The sequence below is a fragment of the Epargyreus clarus genome, unplaced genomic scaffold (assembly GCF_041222505.1).
Source record: "Epargyreus clarus isolate Ecla_fem2 unplaced genomic scaffold, WU_Ecla_fem_2.2 ptg000005l, whole genome shotgun sequence".
In the NCBI taxonomy this organism is placed as follows: Eukaryota; Metazoa; Arthropoda; class Insecta; order Lepidoptera; family Hesperiidae; genus Epargyreus; species Epargyreus clarus.
Genome location: NW_027332213.1, coordinates 8,516,570 through 8,537,765, shown reverse-complemented (window position 1 = coordinate 8,537,765; position 21,196 = coordinate 8,516,570). Strand labels below are relative to the sequence as shown.

Below are 21,196 nucleotides of genomic sequence, written 5' to 3'. Positions count from 1 at the left end.
ACCTATGTACTTACCTTTGTTCTTAGATAGTTCTTTGTTCAAAATTAATCTTTAGTTAACAAATTGTAATCATTATATTATTATCGTGTCAATATTTTCATAGCCATGTTAATCGTCATGAATGTAATAATTGAAAATTATTTTTTATTTTGCCTCTACAGAAATGTTATCAAGGACATAGTAAACGTAGGCATATTATGTAATTGCAATAAGTAAGCATGGAATTATAATTAAAGATAAGAAAACATTTTACTAACATAGTACAAGTTGCCAAACTTTTTTCATTACCAGAGAATGAATAACAAATCTTGTTTGTCAGACTGTATTAGTGAACTTACTGCTTAACTAGGCTAAAATTACCCGAATGTTTTCAACTATTTGTCTAAGTTGTTTACATGACGTAATAATTACTATAACAGAGGCTTGGATCATCTCATTACCTATACATTATGTAAGTATTGTAATATATTTTTGTGTGTAAGATCTCAATAAGTAAAACATGTACTTATTCCTTTAAATAAGTCATCGATAGCAATATTTTAATATAAAGAAAGATTTTCGCGTTTGATTCAGGTCCCTAGTGACCCAAGATCTGAAGCTAACTCTTGCCAATAAACAAGTTTGTCTATTCAGCGAGATTATGATGCTTGTGTCTTGGGTATTTTCTAAAGTCAGGGATTTGACTGTTATATAGAATATTAGTTTATAAGATATGTCATAACGTATAACATCTAAATATTATTTTTATCAAAAAAAATATATATATAAAATGTTATTGACCAAATAATAGTTACAAAAGATTGTGTAACGATTGACGTTTTTTGTCATTTGCTGTATGGTCAGTTTTCATAATTTGGAGCTGACACTGGTGACTAGTACCAGACAAGTATATGTCTGGGTAATGGAGAATGCTGTGAAAGAACAAGGATGGCTGCCGATTTATTTCCTAGGCTGTCTCAATACATCTCGAGCCTGGGGATAGCCCGCAGGTGTTGCGCGCGCAGCTGTTTCAGGGCGCAGGGCGCACCCTCTCGCAGCCTTACGAACGTTTAGATGTGTAATATTATTATTTTATTCACTCATTTTCCTAAATAGCACATAAACATTGAGAAAATAAACCATAAAAATGATTTACAAGAGTGAAAAATTATTTTAACTGTGTTATTGTTTCAAATATTAACTATTTTTATAAAACGACAACATATTAAGTATAAAATCATATACATATTAACTGTAATTTACAACTTAAGTATGAAATGCTGAGTTACTTTTAGCAAAATTTCAAATGTTTTCTGAAAGTGATCGACATTATATGAGCCGGGTCGTGTCCTTTCCGAAATCTACATACTTCAGTCGCCGATAGAGGCCGTAACGTATCACGGCACATCAGGCTTTGCCGGCGACCACAGCGCAGGGCATCCCCTTATTATCAAAAGCGATTAACTAAAATATTATTGAATCCATATCTCTTTACCAAAAGTGAATTGCTATCTTTGCCGCCGATTAGGTAAGTACATCAACTATAAAAACAAACAGCACAGTCGATGCTTCAGCACTTAGAATATTCTAGTACTCCACGTTCGATATTTCACTCCTTGTCGTTGGTATTAAACTGTGTAATTACTAGTTTGCTTCTAAATATTGATCGTGTACACTCTGTTGTAATTATAGAACATGTGTTCATTGTCACTGGGTTCCATTTGTAATATACGTAATGTGGAAAGAAATAATGCTTCTATCTACTCAAATGCAATTAATATAGCAAACCTCTTCTGTGTACTCATAAACACCTTATTTTCTTCTTTTAAGTGTATTGAAATGAAGGAATACTGATTGAAACGAACTGTGTGAGCTGTCAAGTCTTGTCGGGTTTACCCAGTTGAGCTCACTTATCGACCGGCTCCGTGTAGTTATGAAATGCGTAGATAGTTCTCCTACTTTTATCGTTAGTAGATTACCAAAATCCTCGTTATGTTAAGTCGATAATAGAATGAGTGGAAAATTTCAGACACAGCTCGACTACAACAATAATTTATAGAATTTTTAAATAGCCAGTGTTTTTTGCGTTACTCCGAGTATGAGTAATTGTCCCATAAAATTACAATGTATATCTACTGCGACGTAATATTTTTCTCTGTACTTTTGTAGTATATTACATTCATTATTGTATAGGTATTATGTAAAGTGACACTTTGATTAAATTGTTATGTTATGACTGCATAAACATGTGGGGTAGGGGATGAGATTTTTCTTTATCCATAGCTTTTACTTGGATTTTGTTATTTTAGCATAACTCCGTGTTACATTGTCCATTTTTTTTATATATAATTGTAATGGTATAATTTCCAAACAATTCAAATAGTTTCATGAGATATAAATTGATTGAATACTTTTGTGCTTTTCTAAGTCACCTAGATTTCAAAAAGATAAATTCGTCATATATTATTATACATTTATATATACATTTTATAGATTTTATTTTTGGAAATGATTCAACCGTTGTCATTAATTCGGCAAATGGACGATTGTCTCCGCCACTCCTACGACTATGTCAAAATAGTTCTCACGCAAATTCGGAAATTACCCACGTCTTATGATATTTATCTAAAGGTTTTATAGGTCAATTATACTGTTTTATATCAATGATATAAATATAATTTACACTTAAAAAATAAACTTAAAATTTTAGTTCAAATTCTATGATTTATTCATTCAAACTATAATATATAATAAAACACTATAAAATATTATCACTTTTATATATAACTCTAAATAACCTTATGAATAAAATCTAAAATAAAGGGAACTGATTCCAAAGTAATTGCCAAACTCTTACTTGGATAGAGTCTATCTAGAAATCATTATATCCGTTATGAAGAGCCCTAGAGTGAATGTTGCTCAAGTGTTTGAATAATACTTGACTGAAGCTTGACGGAATAAAGCACTTAGAATTGGAATATAACTGTTAGAATACTTATTTTGGTATCGAATATATCAATTTTTATTTTATAACTGATTTAAGAATATATGCTAATAATAATTCCTGATTAGGATTTTGAATTTAATGATGGGCTTTTAAGTAGTGTAGTGGAATTATTAAGTTTTATATTTCTAAGGGGTACTTTCAAGTTTCAATACAATAAAATTGAAAGAGATATTAGGCAGTTTTAGAAATAATTACAATGCTACTTAAGGTGATTTCTACTTGGCTACACAATGAAAATCCTGTTCTATTATTATAGATTTTTGAAAAACCATATGAAGATAAAACTTACTTTGCTGATTATAAAATTATATATCGATTACAGAATGTTTGCAGTATACATACTTAAAAAGAATGTCGAGTTTGGATTATTGCCCAAACATTACAACTAATTATGTTGTTATTAATCCTCTAATATAATCTTAATACTATTTAGTGGATGTTTTATCACTGTAATCAATATTTATATCTCCATTACTTATAGGAAATATTTAGGTCAACGCGTAATTTAAAAAAGTATTCATGTGGATATTAACGACTGAATATTGTTTATAAAAATATTTAATAACTGCTTTTACATTTATATCATTTATAAAAAATATGTTATTTTCGCTAAATTAAAATGTTGTTAATTTCATTCTATCTTTAGCAATGGGATTAATACAGTAATACATTTATGTAGGTAAGTCTAATAATATCGATGTGGAAGCGGCCAAATATATAAAATTAATTGATAGCTATTTCTTGATGATGGTTGTTGCTGATGTAAATTTTATTTTGTGATCCCAAAATAATCCACTCGTGAAAGATAATCTGTATTCTTAAATTGCTTATACGTCTAATACAAGTTCAGAAAATGTAATATATTGTACGTAACAATACAAAATATGTGCCATTGCTTGTAAGTGTTACAAAATTAAGTTTGAGAAGAGCATACAACTTTAATTCCTTAATTCAGGAATTGTGAGTCAGTTACCAACTGAGTCACGCCCTCAGTTCGAGTCACCTGATCGCCCACTCGTAAACGTAATTAAGGTCTTACTGAATAATTGCTATCATTAGATCCATATACGTCAGTTGTTTAAACGTTTTGTTTGAGTTTTTATTATCGTGTAAGCTTTTCTATTAGCGGCTGACTTAACGAGAGTCAAATAGATGACTTCAAAAAGAGGCGTAGGTCACATTCAACTTTAAATTAGTACTAGTTTTTGCCTAGTGGTCCAAATTTCACAATAATAATAGGTATATTTTCATAATTGATTTATTGTCAAGAACAAAGGTCGCCAATACCAAGGAAAGATAGATACAATCGGTTGACAAACCAAAGAGAAAATCTACTGAACTGTTTCTTTTTGTCCTATTTTATTGATTACAACTGTGCGTACGACAAAGTATTGGAACTAAGATTGGAAGAGAAATAGGGTCAGATACCTAAATAGGTTTTTAAATTATTTTATCAAAATAATTATATATATAGGGCTACTGCTATATTCAATTTATTTTAATATGTCATAGGCTGTTGGCACGGTAATACTTACAATTATAATTTACATATTTTTATTACTATAACAAAGTTGTTTTCTTTCCATGGCATATATAAATCTATTTTCATACGTACCTATGGCTCACTTTTGAGCGATTTTAAATGATATGAATACATAAATAAATTGGCTTTTGTCCAAATACAATTCTTCCTTGATAAATGTTGTTTGTCGCCCTTAAGAGTATATTCTAAGGGAGTTATTGCTTACACAATAATCTCAAGATACGTATATAAATAAGTTGATCAAATGATTTAATGCATAATAAAAGTAAGATTATTAGTTTAATTAAGTCCACATACAATAAATTAGATACCACCAAAAAGTTTGACGTATTCAGTTGACGTAATTTGTCATCTCTTTTATTCTTTTCACGAAAAAACAAACTTCTGAATAATTGTTTTACTATTTTTGAATTGAGCCATAAAACAAACATGTACGTGACTATTTGAAAATAATGAAAACATAATGTCGTGTAAACATCATTATGTATTGATTGTGTCATAAATAGTTATATATTTTATTGTAAATTGAAGGAAATTACCTGTTCAATATCTCCTTATGGAAAAATGTATATATTATAAAGAAACGAAGTATATATTATAACAATACGATTATAATAATAGAATATCATTTTATACATTCAGAAAATTAAATTACCTTATACCTTACATTATTATATTTGAAACTGATAGACATAGTTACGGAAATGTTACAAACTTAAATTGACATAAAGTTTTTGCTTAAATTTATTCATGTCAAAGTTTATCGTCATGCAAAAACATGCAAGACGTTAGTATGTAGTAGTACAATATTTTTTCTATGCATTTCTACTTTGTATTCATTCTTTTACATTTTTATTTACAATTAAACCAACAAAAAGTATAAATAAATTTAATAACTACCGTTTAGGATTAAATAATTGTTTAAATAGCTTATTGTCTTAAATATCACATTATATTATCATCTTTTTATACACTTTTAACGCTCTTAAAATTTAAAGATAATTGTTAAATTGCTTCATTAAATATATGTTCTACAATTTGAGATAGTATCGCTTTTATCAATAAAATACATAATCTTTATAGATAGCAAAATTTTCACAACACAGCAACTACAGAACGCTAACAAACATGACAATAAGACATGGACATCTACGATCCCACGATTACGAATCCCATGCACGCATAAAATTGATTAACTTATTATATCTATACCTACTACCCATATGTGCTTTTTTATTTTCCTGAATCCATCAATCAATTCAACATATACAATATTAAAGCTATTTTCACTCAGTTTTTTGTGGTGATTCTTCACGTCAGTCACGTTGGCTGGCGCCCCGCTAAAAGCTTTTGCGATCCTCGGGTATTTACGTATATGTTTCTAATAACGTAATGAATATTTTTATTCGACTTATTTGAAAGTCAGTTTTCCGGAAAGATGGCACGCTGCCATTTGGAAGATATTTCGTATAACCAAACAGTTAACAAAGGAATGTTAACCGGCTCGCTTGAAGAAGTTCCCGGTCTGCTCGTCGACTTGTGGCGGCGGCGTGGGAGGGATTTCATGTTGTGGCTTCAACAGCCAGGGATTTTCCGCGCCTTGCTGCGGACTGCCATCTGTCCTCCTTTGATTCGCGGTTGATAGAGTAATGTTCAGATGAGGTACTTGTGTTTTGGGGCAAGTTGGCGGCCTGTTAGATTTTGGATGCATGTTGTCTGTAAAAAAAATATTTCGTTATTAAAAATAATGATAAAAGCCAAACAATAAACATTTTAGTATATTTATCACATATAGGAATATAAAGTTGGTAAAATACAAACTAAAAAAACTTTCGTTTACTATATGAAATGTATTGTTACTCGTTACCTCGAATATGAATATAATTTACGCTTGATACTTAAACTAGAACTATAACTCGCATAAAAAATTGATTAAAAAGTAATTTAAGTAATAATTAAAATAATACTTTTAGTATCCAAGCAAATATACGATTTAATTCCTTTGTACTGAGTTTAAAACGACAACAAACGCTAACAATAACTACAACAGCCAGAGAAACAAACAATAAAATATTTATGTCTAAACAGAAACTATAAAAGTATTCCGAGCACATGGCAGCGATATCACAACGAGTACACCAACCTACTTTGTACGTTTATATTGATATTTTCCAAACGGCAATTGATAACGTCGACACTGTCAACAAACATCACAATGCACCTCAAGTATTTATGCGAGCACTTGAGTGGTCGAAGGTTTGATATGAAATGCGCGTCGGCCAGTTACACGCCGGCTTATATCGCGTCTGAGTCACATTTGGCAAGAGGACCTCCTCAGCTCTCCACGTCACGGCTACGCTCTGACGCCAGGTTGTATGACGCCAACACTCTCCGCCCGTTCCAAGTTTCTCTGTTCACAAGATAATGTGCGTAAGGAACATGTAACGACAATATTAGTATAACTCTAATTCCGATAAGATTGGAATATGATTTATGTTAATAAGTCTAATTTATTATGTACGTCAATTATGCACAGTTACTACTGTAGAAACATAATTATACTTATAGAATTCTTAGTGTATATTTGAACAATGATTATTGGCATTCGTTGATTAAACATAAGATTTAACGTGGTATTATGTAATTGTGTATTAAGTAATAAATTGAAACACTAACCTTAGACGTGTACGGTGTGTATTCAATCCTTTCGTCTTTCTCTAGTAACCTCCCTATTGAAACGTATACTTGACCGGCTTCATCGTCAAAGGGGTACCTATGTACTGTTATACTTATGCCTTACCCAATTTAGTGCTAGCTATATGCTAGTTTCTACTTTACACACTTAGAAAGCAACAAATATCTCGGAAACCCGCTATGATGTCAATATCATAAACTGATAAGAGCCTTACGTGACTTGTATTTTCATCTGTTTCCAAATGCAGGCGAATGATTGACTGGTCAGGAAATTAGTCCCTTAACAACACAATCGTGGATATACCGTTATTATGTTTCCGAATATAATATCTTTGTCATTTTTTTGACTAATGTTCACTAAAGAATGAAGAGCCATTCATTTTATATCTAGGTTTTATAGGAAAAAGTCAGGGACATTACTTTAAAAAAAATATATATTGTACGTCAATTGTGGTATGTTTTGTGTTATTATGTCAGCAATGTAGCGACTATCCTTGTGTTATCGCAGACGTTATTGTGCAGAAAGAGCTGAAATAAGATTGGGATAGCGCCAGTTAAATGAAACGTAGCTCTTGATCGCTTTGTTCTCTAGAAACAATAATATTAACGTGGTATTGTCCATTGACTATATGCTAACCATAGATTAGTAAAGATTACTCAATCCTAACAAGAAAATGTACCCAGTTTTGAAATTGAAATAATTGCGTAAAAAAGTTTTGCCACGTCTCCGTGCTAAAATGTCCCTAAAATATTTGAAATAATTATTCATTTATTATGTAAATTACGCAGTATTAGTTATTTATTCGTAAATTTAGTCTAAAAATGTTTTTATTTGTCAAGAATTCAAAAAAAGAACTTACTAATAAGCCATTTGTGGCTTCATTCAATTTCAAGGCGGCGAAGTACTCGTATCTTTACTAATCTATGATGCTAACGGAAAGAAAATTTGTAAGTCCATTAGTTGTGAAAGCGTAGTCAGGGTTACGAAAACAGAACCTCCTTAATTTTGTGACGACTCGATGAGTGTACCAATGAGTCACGTACATATTTATCACTTAATGAAAGTATAGTTGCATTATTTGAATTTAATGGCCGGGTTACAACTATAATAGCACAAACAAATGAATGGTTTAATAAAAATAATTTCAATTGGTCCCTTTATTTCCGCATTACGAGTTTTATCTTTGTTTTTATTACTTAAGTACCTATATGTGAAGTAACAGGCCGGTTTTATAATTGAACATAATAAAACACTAGTTTATTAATAATCTACTTGCGTCAATGCGTAAGATTATTTCTTGCACGGTTCTCTAGACCGACATGAAACAAAAAACAAAGAAATTTACTAGAATAAATATGTATTACCTTTTATAGTTGTAATTAAACATTAAGTATACACATTTCACGTCACGAATTGTTTTGTGTTTCACTATTTGTTTGCACCCTATGCTGTAGTAATTTCAATGCGTAAATTAGATTCAATGACAATTTAGAAGAACAATAATTTTGAATCAGAATCACGCTTCCATTGTAATTGTAAAAAATCATGGAATTTTACCAGACTCTTTGGTTCGGTTGATTACATCTTATGAAGACAAAGCGATAATATGCTTATAAGAAAGAAGAAAGTACCTACGTATCTTTGCACATAGACTACAGTATGGTATTTCTTTCACTTTATTGCGACACGTAGTTCGTCGTAACCACCTTTGAGCACAGATGCCCTGCGCAGTTTATGGTAGCAGGCTTTGCGTGATTTTCTAGACACTAATAAAAAATATTGTCTTTATTGTTTCAAAGGAGATATCGCAAGTAGGCAACCTGTCGTCGTGCGAAGATTATGACATAAATACCTTTGTTTACTGCTCAAAGAGTATAAACATTTGTGGTAGTTAAAACAACATGGAGCAAGTAACAAGTAACAACGTGAACCGGGTAAGCCTTATGGCCGACATGGAAGCACTGTGTGTCAGTATTAGTACACTAGCACTTTGAGCCATCGATTAAATAGTCTGTTACAGACTTATTCGTCCCTCTAAAGCACTAGCGAGTGTTCGACCACAAAAGAAGTTAAAGTGTTGACTTTTCCACTTCTCTTCAATTGAGTTTTAAAGTACAGTTTTCAACTCGGGCTGTTGACACATTTTTCAAGGTTCAAAGTTACTTTAGAGGGTTTAATTTTATAGGTCTTAGTATTGTTTTGAAATATTCAATTTATTTTCAACTCCCACACCTGATAATTGCAACATATATAAAGTCAACTTACATTCTTAAAATAATTGAATTAACGTCTATGGATGACATCGTTAAAATTTTTACAAATTCTATATTGCCAGAGTCAATAAATTCTACTAAAAGAAGGTATGACTCTTCTTATCATCATGCAACTTATTGTAGGCACAATTCAAACCAATGATTAACTAATTCATTCGATACATAGTCATTGACGTGGCAGATAAACTGATTCAACGAAACTATGTGTCGTAGGTACGTCATTTGTCTTTCGATTGTACTTACGAGTATATTAGCCACACGTATTATCCACAGGTTTATCCTTGAGCAATGACGGCCGTAGCGTCGGTTTGAATGTGTGTGTCATGTTCACATTGTTTTATATTTGGCATTAATAGTTCGTATGTCGTATAATGTCTGTGACAAAAAAACATATATCGCAAAATTTTACAGCTCTTTCTATGTAAATTCGATAACGTTGGTTGACGAAGCACGTTATATACAATACATGAACACGCGATTGTGGCGGCCTTTGTCGTAACGTGTGGAAAACAGTACCTATGATGTTATCGATTTGTTGTCTCCGACATAGAAACTACGTTACGGAATAGAAATCGATTTTACGTTCATATTTTCATGTGCTCGTATTGTACATAAACGCATAGAGTACAATGATTGTTTACTTGTACAAGTATGTTAAACTTCCAATTTTTTTTGGTATTACAATCAAATAAAGTTCTGGAGTAGCACCTTATGACTTTACTCTCGGTATCAAAATTAGTCCGTGCTCCCTGAAATCGATCGCTCTTGTCAAACTCAGGACATACTTATGTATTATATAATCGTCTTTGAATACCCATATACTTACTTACTTACTCGGGTGGCTCGACGACCCGAAGTGAGTCTTGGCCTCCGATAGGAGAAGTCGCCATTTCACCCGATCCTGTGCAATTTCTTGCCAGTTATCTTGTCCTAGCTCCCTGAGGTACCTGACTGCTTCGTCTTTCCAGCGGTATTTAGGCCGTCCGTCTGGTCTTCGCCCGTCAGGGACACCCAGGTATGCATACCTGGGTGAATACCTATATAGTAATAATAATTAACTTTTAAAGCAGCCAAACTATTGTCTACGTGTAAATAAATAGTTCTTAAAATTTCAATAACAGAGCAGAGTATTTCAATAAAGGCTTTTTCGCGTTGGCGAATACGGGAGCTTGTTGAACTTTTGAAATTTAAATGAAGTAACTATATTCAAATTCTTACACGCTTCCTTGGTAGTAAATTTGTGAATTGATATATTTTCCAATAACTCGTTGACCCAGTAGCCGAGTTCGTGACGAGTTGTGACTACAGGGCAATGCTCGATTTTTACTTGTGTGCTACTGAATGCGGAAGTACAAATTAATTTTCTTGTTTCATGTCCTAAGGAGGAGATACTGACTGTCACATTAGCGAATATTTATTATTAAACGGTTTCAGGATAACAACTTTCAGTTTATTTACATTATTTCGCATCACCTTTGATTGTATAATCAGCAATGAAGTGTATTCATTTGTGATTGTCTATCACGATTTTACAATTAAATGTTGTAGTAAAGAGTCAATAGATTACTTTAAAATACTCTAGCTACTAAAAGTATTGCATAAAAAGTATAAAATATTGAACGCTACATTTCTTTATCCACTTTATCCTTAGCGTGGCATTAGATTCCGATTACATGTCCATAACTTTGCAATCAAAGCATTGTTTATAGGCAATGTTAATATTTTAGAAAATTGTAGTATAAAAATAATAAATCTCATGAAATTAGTTAATTTAAATATAACATAAACAAAATTTGCGCGGGACCAGTGAACTCTAAACTGACAGTCTGATGGGCATGTCGACTCCAGGCGGGCCCCACTTGTGACAGCACGGATGTCGCCGCCCAGCCCCGCCTTGCTCAATCACTTTGCCATCTTGTACTTTCTGTATACTCAAATATCAAACTAAATCTTACTACTATGATAATACTTTCTATAATAATCTTACTACTATGATATTCCTTTCTGATTTTTGCCCCTCAACAGACAAAAAATCCGTAAGTTGCCACTAAGTACTAGGTTCCACTAAGTGTGAAATAACATTTAACATAGTTTTAATTACCAACTTCCCAAGGGTATAAATAAGTTTGAACTTTTTCCTATCTCAATTACCATCTCTAAAGTACCTTTAGTAATTATTTCTTTTAAGCATGCAAGGTGAAAATGACGTAATGACCTACAACACTTTTTCATTTATGTTATTTGTGTGTTATATTGTGATAATTATTTATTTTAAAGGCACCAGTGGAAAGTCGACCACCATCTGGTGGTCCAAACGGCTTAGATTCGTCGGGCCTGAATCAACCTCCAGTACGTCCGCCTCTTACTAGAGCGGATTCGCGATCAACATTTTCACTTCAAGGACAACGGCCTGCAACTCCACAACTGCAACAACGGCCTCAATTTCAGCCCGGAGGGCCTGTCACTAGCCCACCGCAGTTAGGACCCCGCTTGGGAACTCCACCAACGAGGGCGCCTATAAGCTCTGGTCCACCTGGATCTCAACAAATTCGCGTACCAGCTCCTCAACAGCGTCCTACAGGTCTTCAAACAGTAGTACCTCAACAAGGTCCTAGACAACAGTCACCGACCACTGGTCAACCGCCACAAAGAGCTCCTGCACCGAACAGTCTGCAATTCGGTCCCAGGCAGCCACCTCAGTTTGGCGGGGTTACTACACCGGACGGGTCTAGGCCGCAAACGTTACCGCAAATAAACGGAAAACAAGGCACTAACTTATCCGTACAACCGCCGCCTGGGCAGCTTTCGCGGCAACCATCGCAAGGTACTTTAAAAGGCCCCGATCCAAATAAACCAGTCAACCTGGATAACCAAAACATCCTTAATGATAACCAAAACATTTCAAAGGCCGAGAATGACATTGATATACCGGGCATTCCGAAAGCCAGAAGTTTCAGTATCGCTGCTGCACCAGGTGCAGCAAGTCCTTTCAAGATGGAAGACGATCGACGAAAATCCGTTAGCGCCCTCAGCGGAAGAATTGATGACATAGGTACTCGAAGCCCGGCTCTTGGTCTGATTCAAGAAGCGAAAGATAGTAAAGATAATATTCGTGGTTCTGTAGAAAGTGTGAGGTCAGAAGCGTCCTACGATGGTGGTAAGGATACTACGGAACGCCCGGAGTCGCGTTTATCGGGATCGAAAATGACAGAATCCTTTATGGGTTCTCTATCCAACCTGAGTTCCAAGAAGAAGTTAGATGACGATGATGATGTTATACTGCAGAATAACTCAACAACTCCGAAGAATGAAACGTTGCAAACACAAAATAAGCCAGATTTATCTGATCGTTCACCATCACTGACGCGTAGTGACGATTCACCTGAGCCTAAAAATGTGTCACAGAGCTCAGTGATTAACAACAAGTCTCAGAGTGTAACTCCAGAACCGCAACGGCCAAAAACGCCTAAAATTGAAGTGCATTCAGATCCTCAACCGGAGACTCAAAAAGATGTGAAACCAGCAGTAACACCAAACAAACATGTTTCCAAATCTCCCGTCCTTGATGCTAGGCCACCTTCAGCTGTTGCCAAGAAGCCGACTGATTTTAACGCCTCTCTAACATCTACAGATATTAAAAAATCGACTCCACGAAAGGTAGCCTCGGCTCCAAAAGCTCGACCGAAAGGTACAGAAATAGGAAACTTTACTAATGTCAAACTATTACTTTACACAAGTTTTGAGATGATCTAAGCCTTATGTTTAAATAAAATACAATAACATAATTTTATTAGTTATAATTATAAAATTTTATTTATTCATTCTAGATAATAATTTGCCTTTTTATACATTTTAGATGGGGACAATGATAGCGGAGTTGATGAGTCGACACAGGGGAACGTAAGTTTAATTTTATTATATTGCTATTAACTCTAATAATATGTTTCTTGTTATTTTTTGTAATGAAATATGTTTAAATTTATAGGACATAAATGGATCACCGGGTTCGCCAAATAAAAAACTTCCAAGCAAGTTACCGACAAAGGAGAAATCCAGCAGCAGCCTTAAGCCTAGCCTTTCCCGATCATCGAGCAAGAGTGCTACGGCAAAAACGCCTGAAAATCCTCAACCTACTGAAAAGAAAAGTGAGTTATAAAACATATGGAAAGCTAGGCCTCACCCCTTTTTTGGTATATACCTGTGTTGATGAGTCATCCTCACAACGGGGCACGCCTACAGCATAGTCCACAAATTAATAAACGTTAATCATTAAAGAAAACTCTCACAACATTGTATGCAAAATTAAATATTTGACTTGTCATGGTTTATTGTAAATAAGTAAAATAACTTGAAAATAATGTACCTAATTTCAGAGGTTCCGATGAACAAAGTTCAAGTGGGCAGTGCTCCATCACCGAACATTAAAGCTGTGAAATCCAAGATCGGTTCACTCGATAATACAACCTATAAGCCGGGTGGTGGAAAAGTCAAGATTGAAAACAGGAAGATTGACTTCAATAACGTGACGCCAAAGATAGCTGCGAAGAATGATGCCTATACTCCTAGTGGTGGAAGCAAGAAGGTATGATTTTACTAAATTATTAGCACTGTAAATAATACAGAAAAAAAATGACCATTATTAGTCTATTTGTATTTTTATTATGTTAATTTTGAAGAGAGAGATTAAACAAATAAGACCAATACACAAGTACATCAAATACATAGTCATTAACTTTAACTATATCCACCAATGAAATATATTGAATTGTTTCTAGATCACGACTACAAAATTGGAGTGGAATGCGAAATCAAAGATAGGCTCGCTTCAGAACACGACGTACAGGCCCGGCGGTGGGGACAAGAAGATCGAAACTGTGAAGCTGGACTTTAAAGAAAAAGCCAAGCCGAAGGTAGCGTCCACTGCCAACATCAACCACAAGCCTGGCGGAGGCGGCGTGAAGGTAACAAAATATTTAAATTTTGTCTATTATTTTGTTAAGAGGATATCAAAAATGATCCTTTAAGATCTTTGATCTTTGAACTGTATTTGATTATTGTTTACATTATATAATAACTGTAATTTATTCAAAATTAAGATATACATTAAATTAATAGGTTAAATTAAGTTTTTTTTTGCAATTTAATAGGAAATTGTCTTTTCAAGTTTATCTAAAAAAAGTTACAAGAGTATACATTTCGAAAGAGAATTAAAAATGCTTTTGACCTACTGTTATATCTATTAGGTATTGTAACATTTAATGCCTCTAAAATTCACAGTTGCGGAATTTTCGAATACTATCTGGGATCCGCCCGTGAAAGAAAACAGTTTGAGTGTCGTTGTTGTTTTTAGTTTGTTAAATGGGCGTTACCCCGATGGAGAGCGTCGAACAAACCTTTTGCTTTTCATTATTTAAATAGAAAGGTCAGTCTGGTGCATCTAAATCATTCGGAATGCATTATGTTTATAATTTTTGAACGTTATTATTTTAAATCGTATCCAGCGTTTGGACTCGAGTTGGCTGCCGACACGCTCATGAATTGAGAATGAGACCACGAGATAAAAATCATTAGGAATGGGCATGTTTAAAATTTTTAAAAATGTATATTTTTTGACGGAACTTTACAATATATCACAAAACACGTTAACTAAATAAAAGAAGCAAATAGATGGAATGAACTCCAAAAATATTAACTTACAAGATATCCCTTTGTTTAGGTACTTACTTGAAAACGATTTACATGCACGCTATCTATCAGCAATATTTTATGTATACCTACCTATTATGTTCATGTATTTCTCATGCAAATCGCGACAGATGCACTAGATAGCTAGTCTGACAATGGATCTTTTCACCATAATTTATGATACACCGACTTCACTTGCATAGTAGTTTACCAATATGGCCTTTGTTCACAATAAACAATACCTAGAAATATATATCGCTACGTACAGTTATACATACATCAATCAATTATAAATACTATAAGCTACGCATGTATTTTATACTTTAAAAGAGTTCCGTAATTATAAAAATAATGTATTAATATAATTATGATTTAGTATGATATAATTACCTACTATTTAAATATGCTGCGTATAATTAGGTATTTAGATTACTTTCCTCAACTATTATTGTTTTAAAAAATGAGTGTTTGATTAAACTTGTATATAACGACCGAGAAAATTTAACCAAGATACACTGAAAACAATCCAATAATTATTATTAGCTGACTTCAAATTCGAATTACGGGACTCTTTATTATATATATAATGCTTTATATGTCATCATTAGGTATATTTTAGTGCACACTCACTTTTCCGAACAGATTGAAAACCAAAAATTGGATTTCAAAGCCCAAAGCAAGGTGGGCTCTCTCGACAACGTGAAACATAAACCAGGCGGCGGCGAAGTCAAAATATTTGACGATAAAGAATACATCAAGCAGGTCGGAGGGCAGTCTCCGCTCCCAAGTAGTCACAACCAATCGCGGCAAGAGGTAAAGCATGCCAGTTGTGTGGGCCTACTCATTTCGGTTTCTTTATTTTCATTATTTTATTACATTCCTCTTTAGTTGCTTTCTGGTGATGGATTTTATTGTCATCGGCTGTTTCTAATTTGTCGTTTAACCTTCATCCCTTTTTTGTTTCAGCCCGAGTACTTATACACATATTACTGACTTTTTCTTTTATTGGGTTAAGGTATTTAGCGATCGCAGATTGTGTTCGTTTTCGTTGACTAACTCCTGTTTTTTTTGTGTTTATACCTTGGTTTTTAGAGTGACTGCTTTCATTTATGAGTTTGTTTACAGCATTTGATTTTTAAGCATTTTCATAAAATATCTATTTTACCAACCGAATTTACTTTTAAATTCATTTTTTGTTTTAGAGTCCAATACCTCCGGCGGTGCAGCCTCCGAAATCTGACGAGAATTTGAATCAGCAGCCGTGCTGAAGCTACTCACAGTGATTCTCTATAATCAACACTAATTTTTATAATAATCAAGAGTCCAAACATTTTCTATATTTTTATTTTGTCATTGTTAACGGCTACTGTATACAGTTAACATTACTTTAGATGTACCTATTGCGATAAGCGATCTCTGTCGTACTTTTTCATTAGGTACCAGTCTCTGTAGGTTTCATGTTAAATGTCAATAAAATAGCATATCTTTTACGACAATATGTTTACCTAATGTCTATTTCATTACATTGTTATTATATTGGTTGAACCTGTACTTTAATTATAAAATGTGTAATTATTTAACCTTCTATTCCTATTGCGTGCTACCAATAGATGATCATATGTTGTGCCAATAGATAAATGTGTAATAGAACAACTTAGTTGCCCATTTAGATTTCAAAGTTGCAACTGTCATTAATGTAGTAGGTATATTGGTACCGAAAATGTATGTATTTTTAGTATTAGAATTACGTAAGGTGAGTTTTCATTGCGTTCGCTGCATATGCTATACTTTACTTTCTCCGTTGGACCCTATCGACCGACACTGGCGCATGTTACATGCGTCACCTATGCGTTATGCAACGACGTTAATGTGAACCGCCTTAATGTCTAATTGACATCCGTCGATCTATTTAATGTGCATTTAAAATCATGATGTCATCGATAAAGTTGATGCTGGTTCCTAATTGAACTGTTACCTAACGGTCTTTACTCATGTGTCATACAGAGCAAAATACCTAACTGTAATGGTAAATGCATTTCAATCAACGAAATTTAAAAGGCTAAAGTATCAACAGGCAACAGGTACAATTCGACTTACGAATTCCAGCTATTTGCGAACATTATATATATTACTGTCGTAATTTACTCTACATTGTTTTTTTTTACAACTAGCCAAGAAATAATTGGCTATCATGACGGTTGTCTTTAGACATAAACCACTATTGCACTTTTCACTTTTCTATAGTGTATAAACACTTAGAGCACTGTTTTGTTATATGCAATTTAAGATTTTGTATTTTGAATCGATCAATGTTTCTATGTATTGTGTTCATTTACATTTTCTTTTTCTGTGACGTAAGCATTATTTATGATATTTGGTATTTATATTTGGAGGTCGTAGTGTAATCAGATTTCGTATTCGTTTTCATGTTAAAAATAAAGTTTAAAATTTAATTGGAATGTTGTTAAGCCGGACGTTAATAACAAGAAACTCTACATTCACAGAGAAACGATCACATTTAATTTTGTTGTTTGTTTTCAATTTTTGTGAAATGTTCTTGTAGTATTATTTTTAAATATGAATGTAGGGTGGTAAGCGCGGATAGAGAACATCGGGATTGTTGTTGGATAGCAGAGTTCTTGACACAGCAGTTAATACACGATTTGGCAAGACACGTAACTATGCTATAAGTATTGCTTATTTGACTAAAACACTCAATGGTGGTAACAAAATAAACGCATATTGTTCGCTTACAAAAATATGTAATGTTTTGTAATGCTGTGCCGAGAACAGTGCGGGCTCGATATTGACTGACCAGGTTTATTATATTTTTAGAATTAATAAATGTTTTATATTATACCGTTATAAGAACTAATTAGACGTAGATAGCCGTATTAATATTGTCGATGCTTTAAGTCACAATTACTTTGCATTGTCATTAAAGTAAGGTAGTGTGTTGCATTTTAATTAGTTTAAGATAATAATGGAACAAAATTCTCCGTATTACACGTATGATATTTATAACAGCTCGTTATATTTTACTTCGATGCCTTTAGGTATAGCTACGCCATAGAAGTATGCTGAATGTGTTTTATTTTCTATTGAAAATTAATCAAAATATAGTAGCGAGATAGGAAACTTTTTATCTAGCGTATACTGCAATCGCAAAGATATACCAACTATAATTGGTAAATGTGAAATTTAATATAAATTAACCCTATATCTTTGTTTTATTTCTATTTGTAGTTCATTGTCATTAGTTTGTGTTACATACAGAGCAAACACCTTGCACGCACCTTAGATGGGTACTTTGGAGCATATTTGTAAGTATTCACGTTGGTTTATTTTAAATAAGTATTTTATAAGATGATTATGCTTTCTACACTCATAGTCAGCCACTAAGATACATTGTGTCATGAATTCCATGGGCACATATAAAATCAAAAACAATTCCCAGCTTAGACGAGACTGAACCTGGAACCCTCTGTGCATGAGACAGTCAGGGCGAAACCAAGACAGTCGACGAAATGTATTAAGATTTGTGTACTTGCACTCCATGTTTGCACAAACGTTCATCGTTATTATTCAACGAAGATAATAATTAATAGTCAATGCACAATCAGTTAGATCCATTACTTATTATATTATATTAAAAGTACATATTATTATCTTACCCAACTTTCTTAACGGTTTAGCAAAGAAAAGACTACCAATTATAGTTTTCTATTTCTACAATACGTTACTATTCGATATGTACCTATTATGAATTCAATTTGTTATTCTTACCTGTTTGTTTCCGCTTCATGCTTTTATTGATACAGCGTTTCTCCATACAGGACAGCATTTACATGTCCATGCAAGAGTGGGAAGAGGACGTGGACGAGCGTCCGTTGTCGCGGAGTCGTTCAGCGCGGTTCCCCCGCACCCCGCACACCCCGCGGACCCCCCGCGCGCTGTCGCCCCGCAAGCACGACGAGGAGCAGCGCACGCAGCGCAACAACGAGCGGAACCGCCGCGCGTCCGCCGCCCGCCCCGCCAGCGCCCGCGACCCGCCCCGCATGTGCTCGCGACGAACGTCCCTCACACAACGACCTGCCTTCACCATATATTGATCTCACTTATTCTTACAGATATAATTCAAAGCAAAGTTTATGACCCTTCTAAGTATTCTGAGTGTCGATAACTATATTCTTAAAATATTACGTGTAGGGATTTACCATGCGGAAAGTAAAGCTGGCCCTCATGATTCCTAACCTCACATGTTCTTCAAAAACCTGTGTCATTAAGCCAGTTGCTGTGATCTCAGAGGGGTTATAAGTTTGCCAATAGTGATCTCTCTTTCTAGTAGGTCTTGTAGCTCATTTCACTAATGTAGATCGTGTAGTAACTTAATTCTTAACACATTTTTAAATTCCATCACGACGTAGGGTTTACTCACACTTGTCTTTTACGTAGGTGTAGCAAAAAGTGATTTTTTATAACCGTCGTAATTAATGCTTCATGCATTTTAATTATAATTCCGTCCAACAATATACGCATGTAAGGCAAAAACATGGGAAAAACATTTAATGTAAGTTTTAAGAATCTTTATTCTCATTTAAATCTACAATAACACCTAACATCCAAAATTATGAACATTTTACACTCGACACAATTAATCGTTTGTAATTTTACAATATTCATTATACGTACTTCTTATATGCTAAATTAATGTTCACTGAAAAGAATGTTATGATATTCCATTCCAATCTTTGTAATGTATTATAAATGTTTTACTACCTTCAGAAATGTTATAATTTTATCAATTTTAAGTCTTCATTTTCATTTTATAATAATTTAGAAATTGACGTAAAAATTAAATAGTGTCACATTTTAAAACTTTGTAGAAATATACTTGAATGATAATTTGATCACTAAATGTTACTCTACTTTAAACAACTCTATTATTAGATAAAGATCACTTGTAGGGTTTGACATTCTAACTGTAGAGAAATTATATTCAGTAGTTGAATTATTTATGTAGTTTGTGTGTATTTCATGTAACTTTTCTTCAATATCTTAATATATCACTTGTTGAATAATATAGTGTTTTTTATTGCCTTTTTTAATTTGCCTTATTCTATCTATTTATATTATTCGTCTGGCAAATTATAATTTGCTGAGATTAATTGTAACTGAATCGAATCTATATAAGACTGTACGTGGTTCAAGTTGAATGTTCATTTTATTTTGAAAAGCAATTATGATTTTCTTGCAAAATGAGTACAACTGTAAAGAGGGTCCTAAAATGATTGAATTTTGATTGCTGAATACTTTAAACAAATTAACTATCGCTGAACGATTACAAAGGGATTAAAGAAACCGATAAGTGGTATCGCAAATATCTTATTCGTCATATTTTAATAGATGCTAATAATCGGCACGCGTATGAAATTTAAAAAGCTTGTAAGTTATCATATCTTCTGATTGTATATCCTGATTACGATAAATTAAAATAAATTAAATAATTCTTGATATGGTTGTCAGGCAAATACCTCATTTTAAAATATGTGTATAAATAATATTTTAATGCAATAATTACTGCTTTTTATGGAAATTGCATCAGCTTTGAACAGTCTGTTTCCTAAATAAATAGAATTTGTTTGTTTGATTTGGCTAAGTATTCACGTAGATCATTCATTATCTATAATCATCGAAGGTGGTAGAACCCTTCATGGTTCGACTGCGGCGGCACCACCGCCACACCTATTTCTGCCTAATAACAGCAGTGTTAGGCGCTGCTGTGTTCCGTTTTGAAGGGTGTGGTAAGGGAGATATACATTTCCGAGGCGTTCCAGCTTAGTCCTCAGGGGTAGCGGCGCATCTGAGCCCGACCTCAGGTAGGAATATCTAATCCTATCTGGGGTTGATTACAGATGTCCATGGGTGGCAGCCACTTACAATCTGGTGGACTGCATGCTCATATGCTACTCCTATATTATAAAAAAATATATATGTTTAAGTATATCTATGGC

General features: G+C 33.6%; 2 protein-coding genes across 5 annotated transcripts; one reads left to right on the top strand and one right to left on the bottom strand.

Annotated features, from left to right (window-relative positions):
• Positions 1–1,368: 1,368 nt before the first annotated feature.
• tau (microtubule-associated protein tau) lies at positions 1,369–19,320 on the top strand. Of its 4 annotated transcripts, XM_073073074.1 has the most exons (10): positions 1,374–1,507; positions 9,024–9,158; positions 11,775–13,185; positions 13,354–13,397; positions 13,483–13,642; positions 13,871–14,079; positions 14,273–14,458; positions 15,825–15,995; positions 16,149–16,197; positions 16,385–18,402. In XM_073073074.1, exons 2-9 carry the CDS (start codon positions 9,126–9,128, stop codon positions 16,173–16,175), a joined length of 2,241 nt encoding a protein of 746 aa, XP_072929175.1. In that variant the 5' UTR covers positions 1,374–1,507; positions 9,024–9,125; the 3' UTR covers positions 16,176–16,197; positions 16,385–18,402. The 4 variants fall into 4 exon arrangements, with proteins under 4 accessions (XP_072929173.1, XP_072929176.1, XP_072929175.1 ...); XM_073073073.1 differs by lacking the exon at positions 16,149–16,197 and having other exon boundaries at positions 1,377–1,507; XM_073073072.1 differs by lacking the exons at positions 15,825–15,995; positions 16,149–16,197; positions 16,385–18,402 and adding an exon at positions 19,019–19,320 and having other exon boundaries at positions 1,369–1,507.
• Positions 5,121–19,067, bottom strand: LOC140742231 (uncharacterized). The gene is made up of 3 exons (XM_073073076.1): positions 18,969–19,067; positions 6,677–6,939; positions 5,121–6,245 (listed from the first exon to the last, which is right to left on the bottom strand). The coding sequence occupies exons 2-3, from the start codon at positions 6,738–6,740 to the stop codon at positions 6,025–6,027; spliced, it is 285 nt and encodes a 94-aa protein (XP_072929177.1). The 5' UTR covers positions 6,741–6,939; positions 18,969–19,067; the 3' UTR covers positions 5,121–6,024.
• Positions 19,321–21,196: the final 1,876 nt, after the last annotated feature.

Coding starts and splice junctions, on each gene's coding strand:
- tau (XM_073073072.1), top strand. CDS start 9,126: ATGGAGCAAGTAACAAGTAACAACGTGAACCGG. Junction 13,398..13,482: donor ATGAGTCGACACAGGGGAAC/GTAAGTTTAATT, acceptor TTAAATTTATAG/GACATAAATGGATCACCGGG. Junction 14,459..19,018: donor CTGGCGGAGGCGGCGTGAAG/GTAACAAAATAT, acceptor TTCTCCATACAG/GACAGCATTTACATGTCCAT.
- LOC140742231 (XM_073073076.1), bottom strand. CDS start 6,740: ATGTTTGTTGACAGTGTCGACGTTATCAATTGCCGTTTGGAAAATATC. Junction 6,246..6,676: donor TATCAATATAAACGTACAAA/GTAGGTTGGTGT, acceptor TTTTTTTTACAG/ACAACATGCATCCAAAATCT.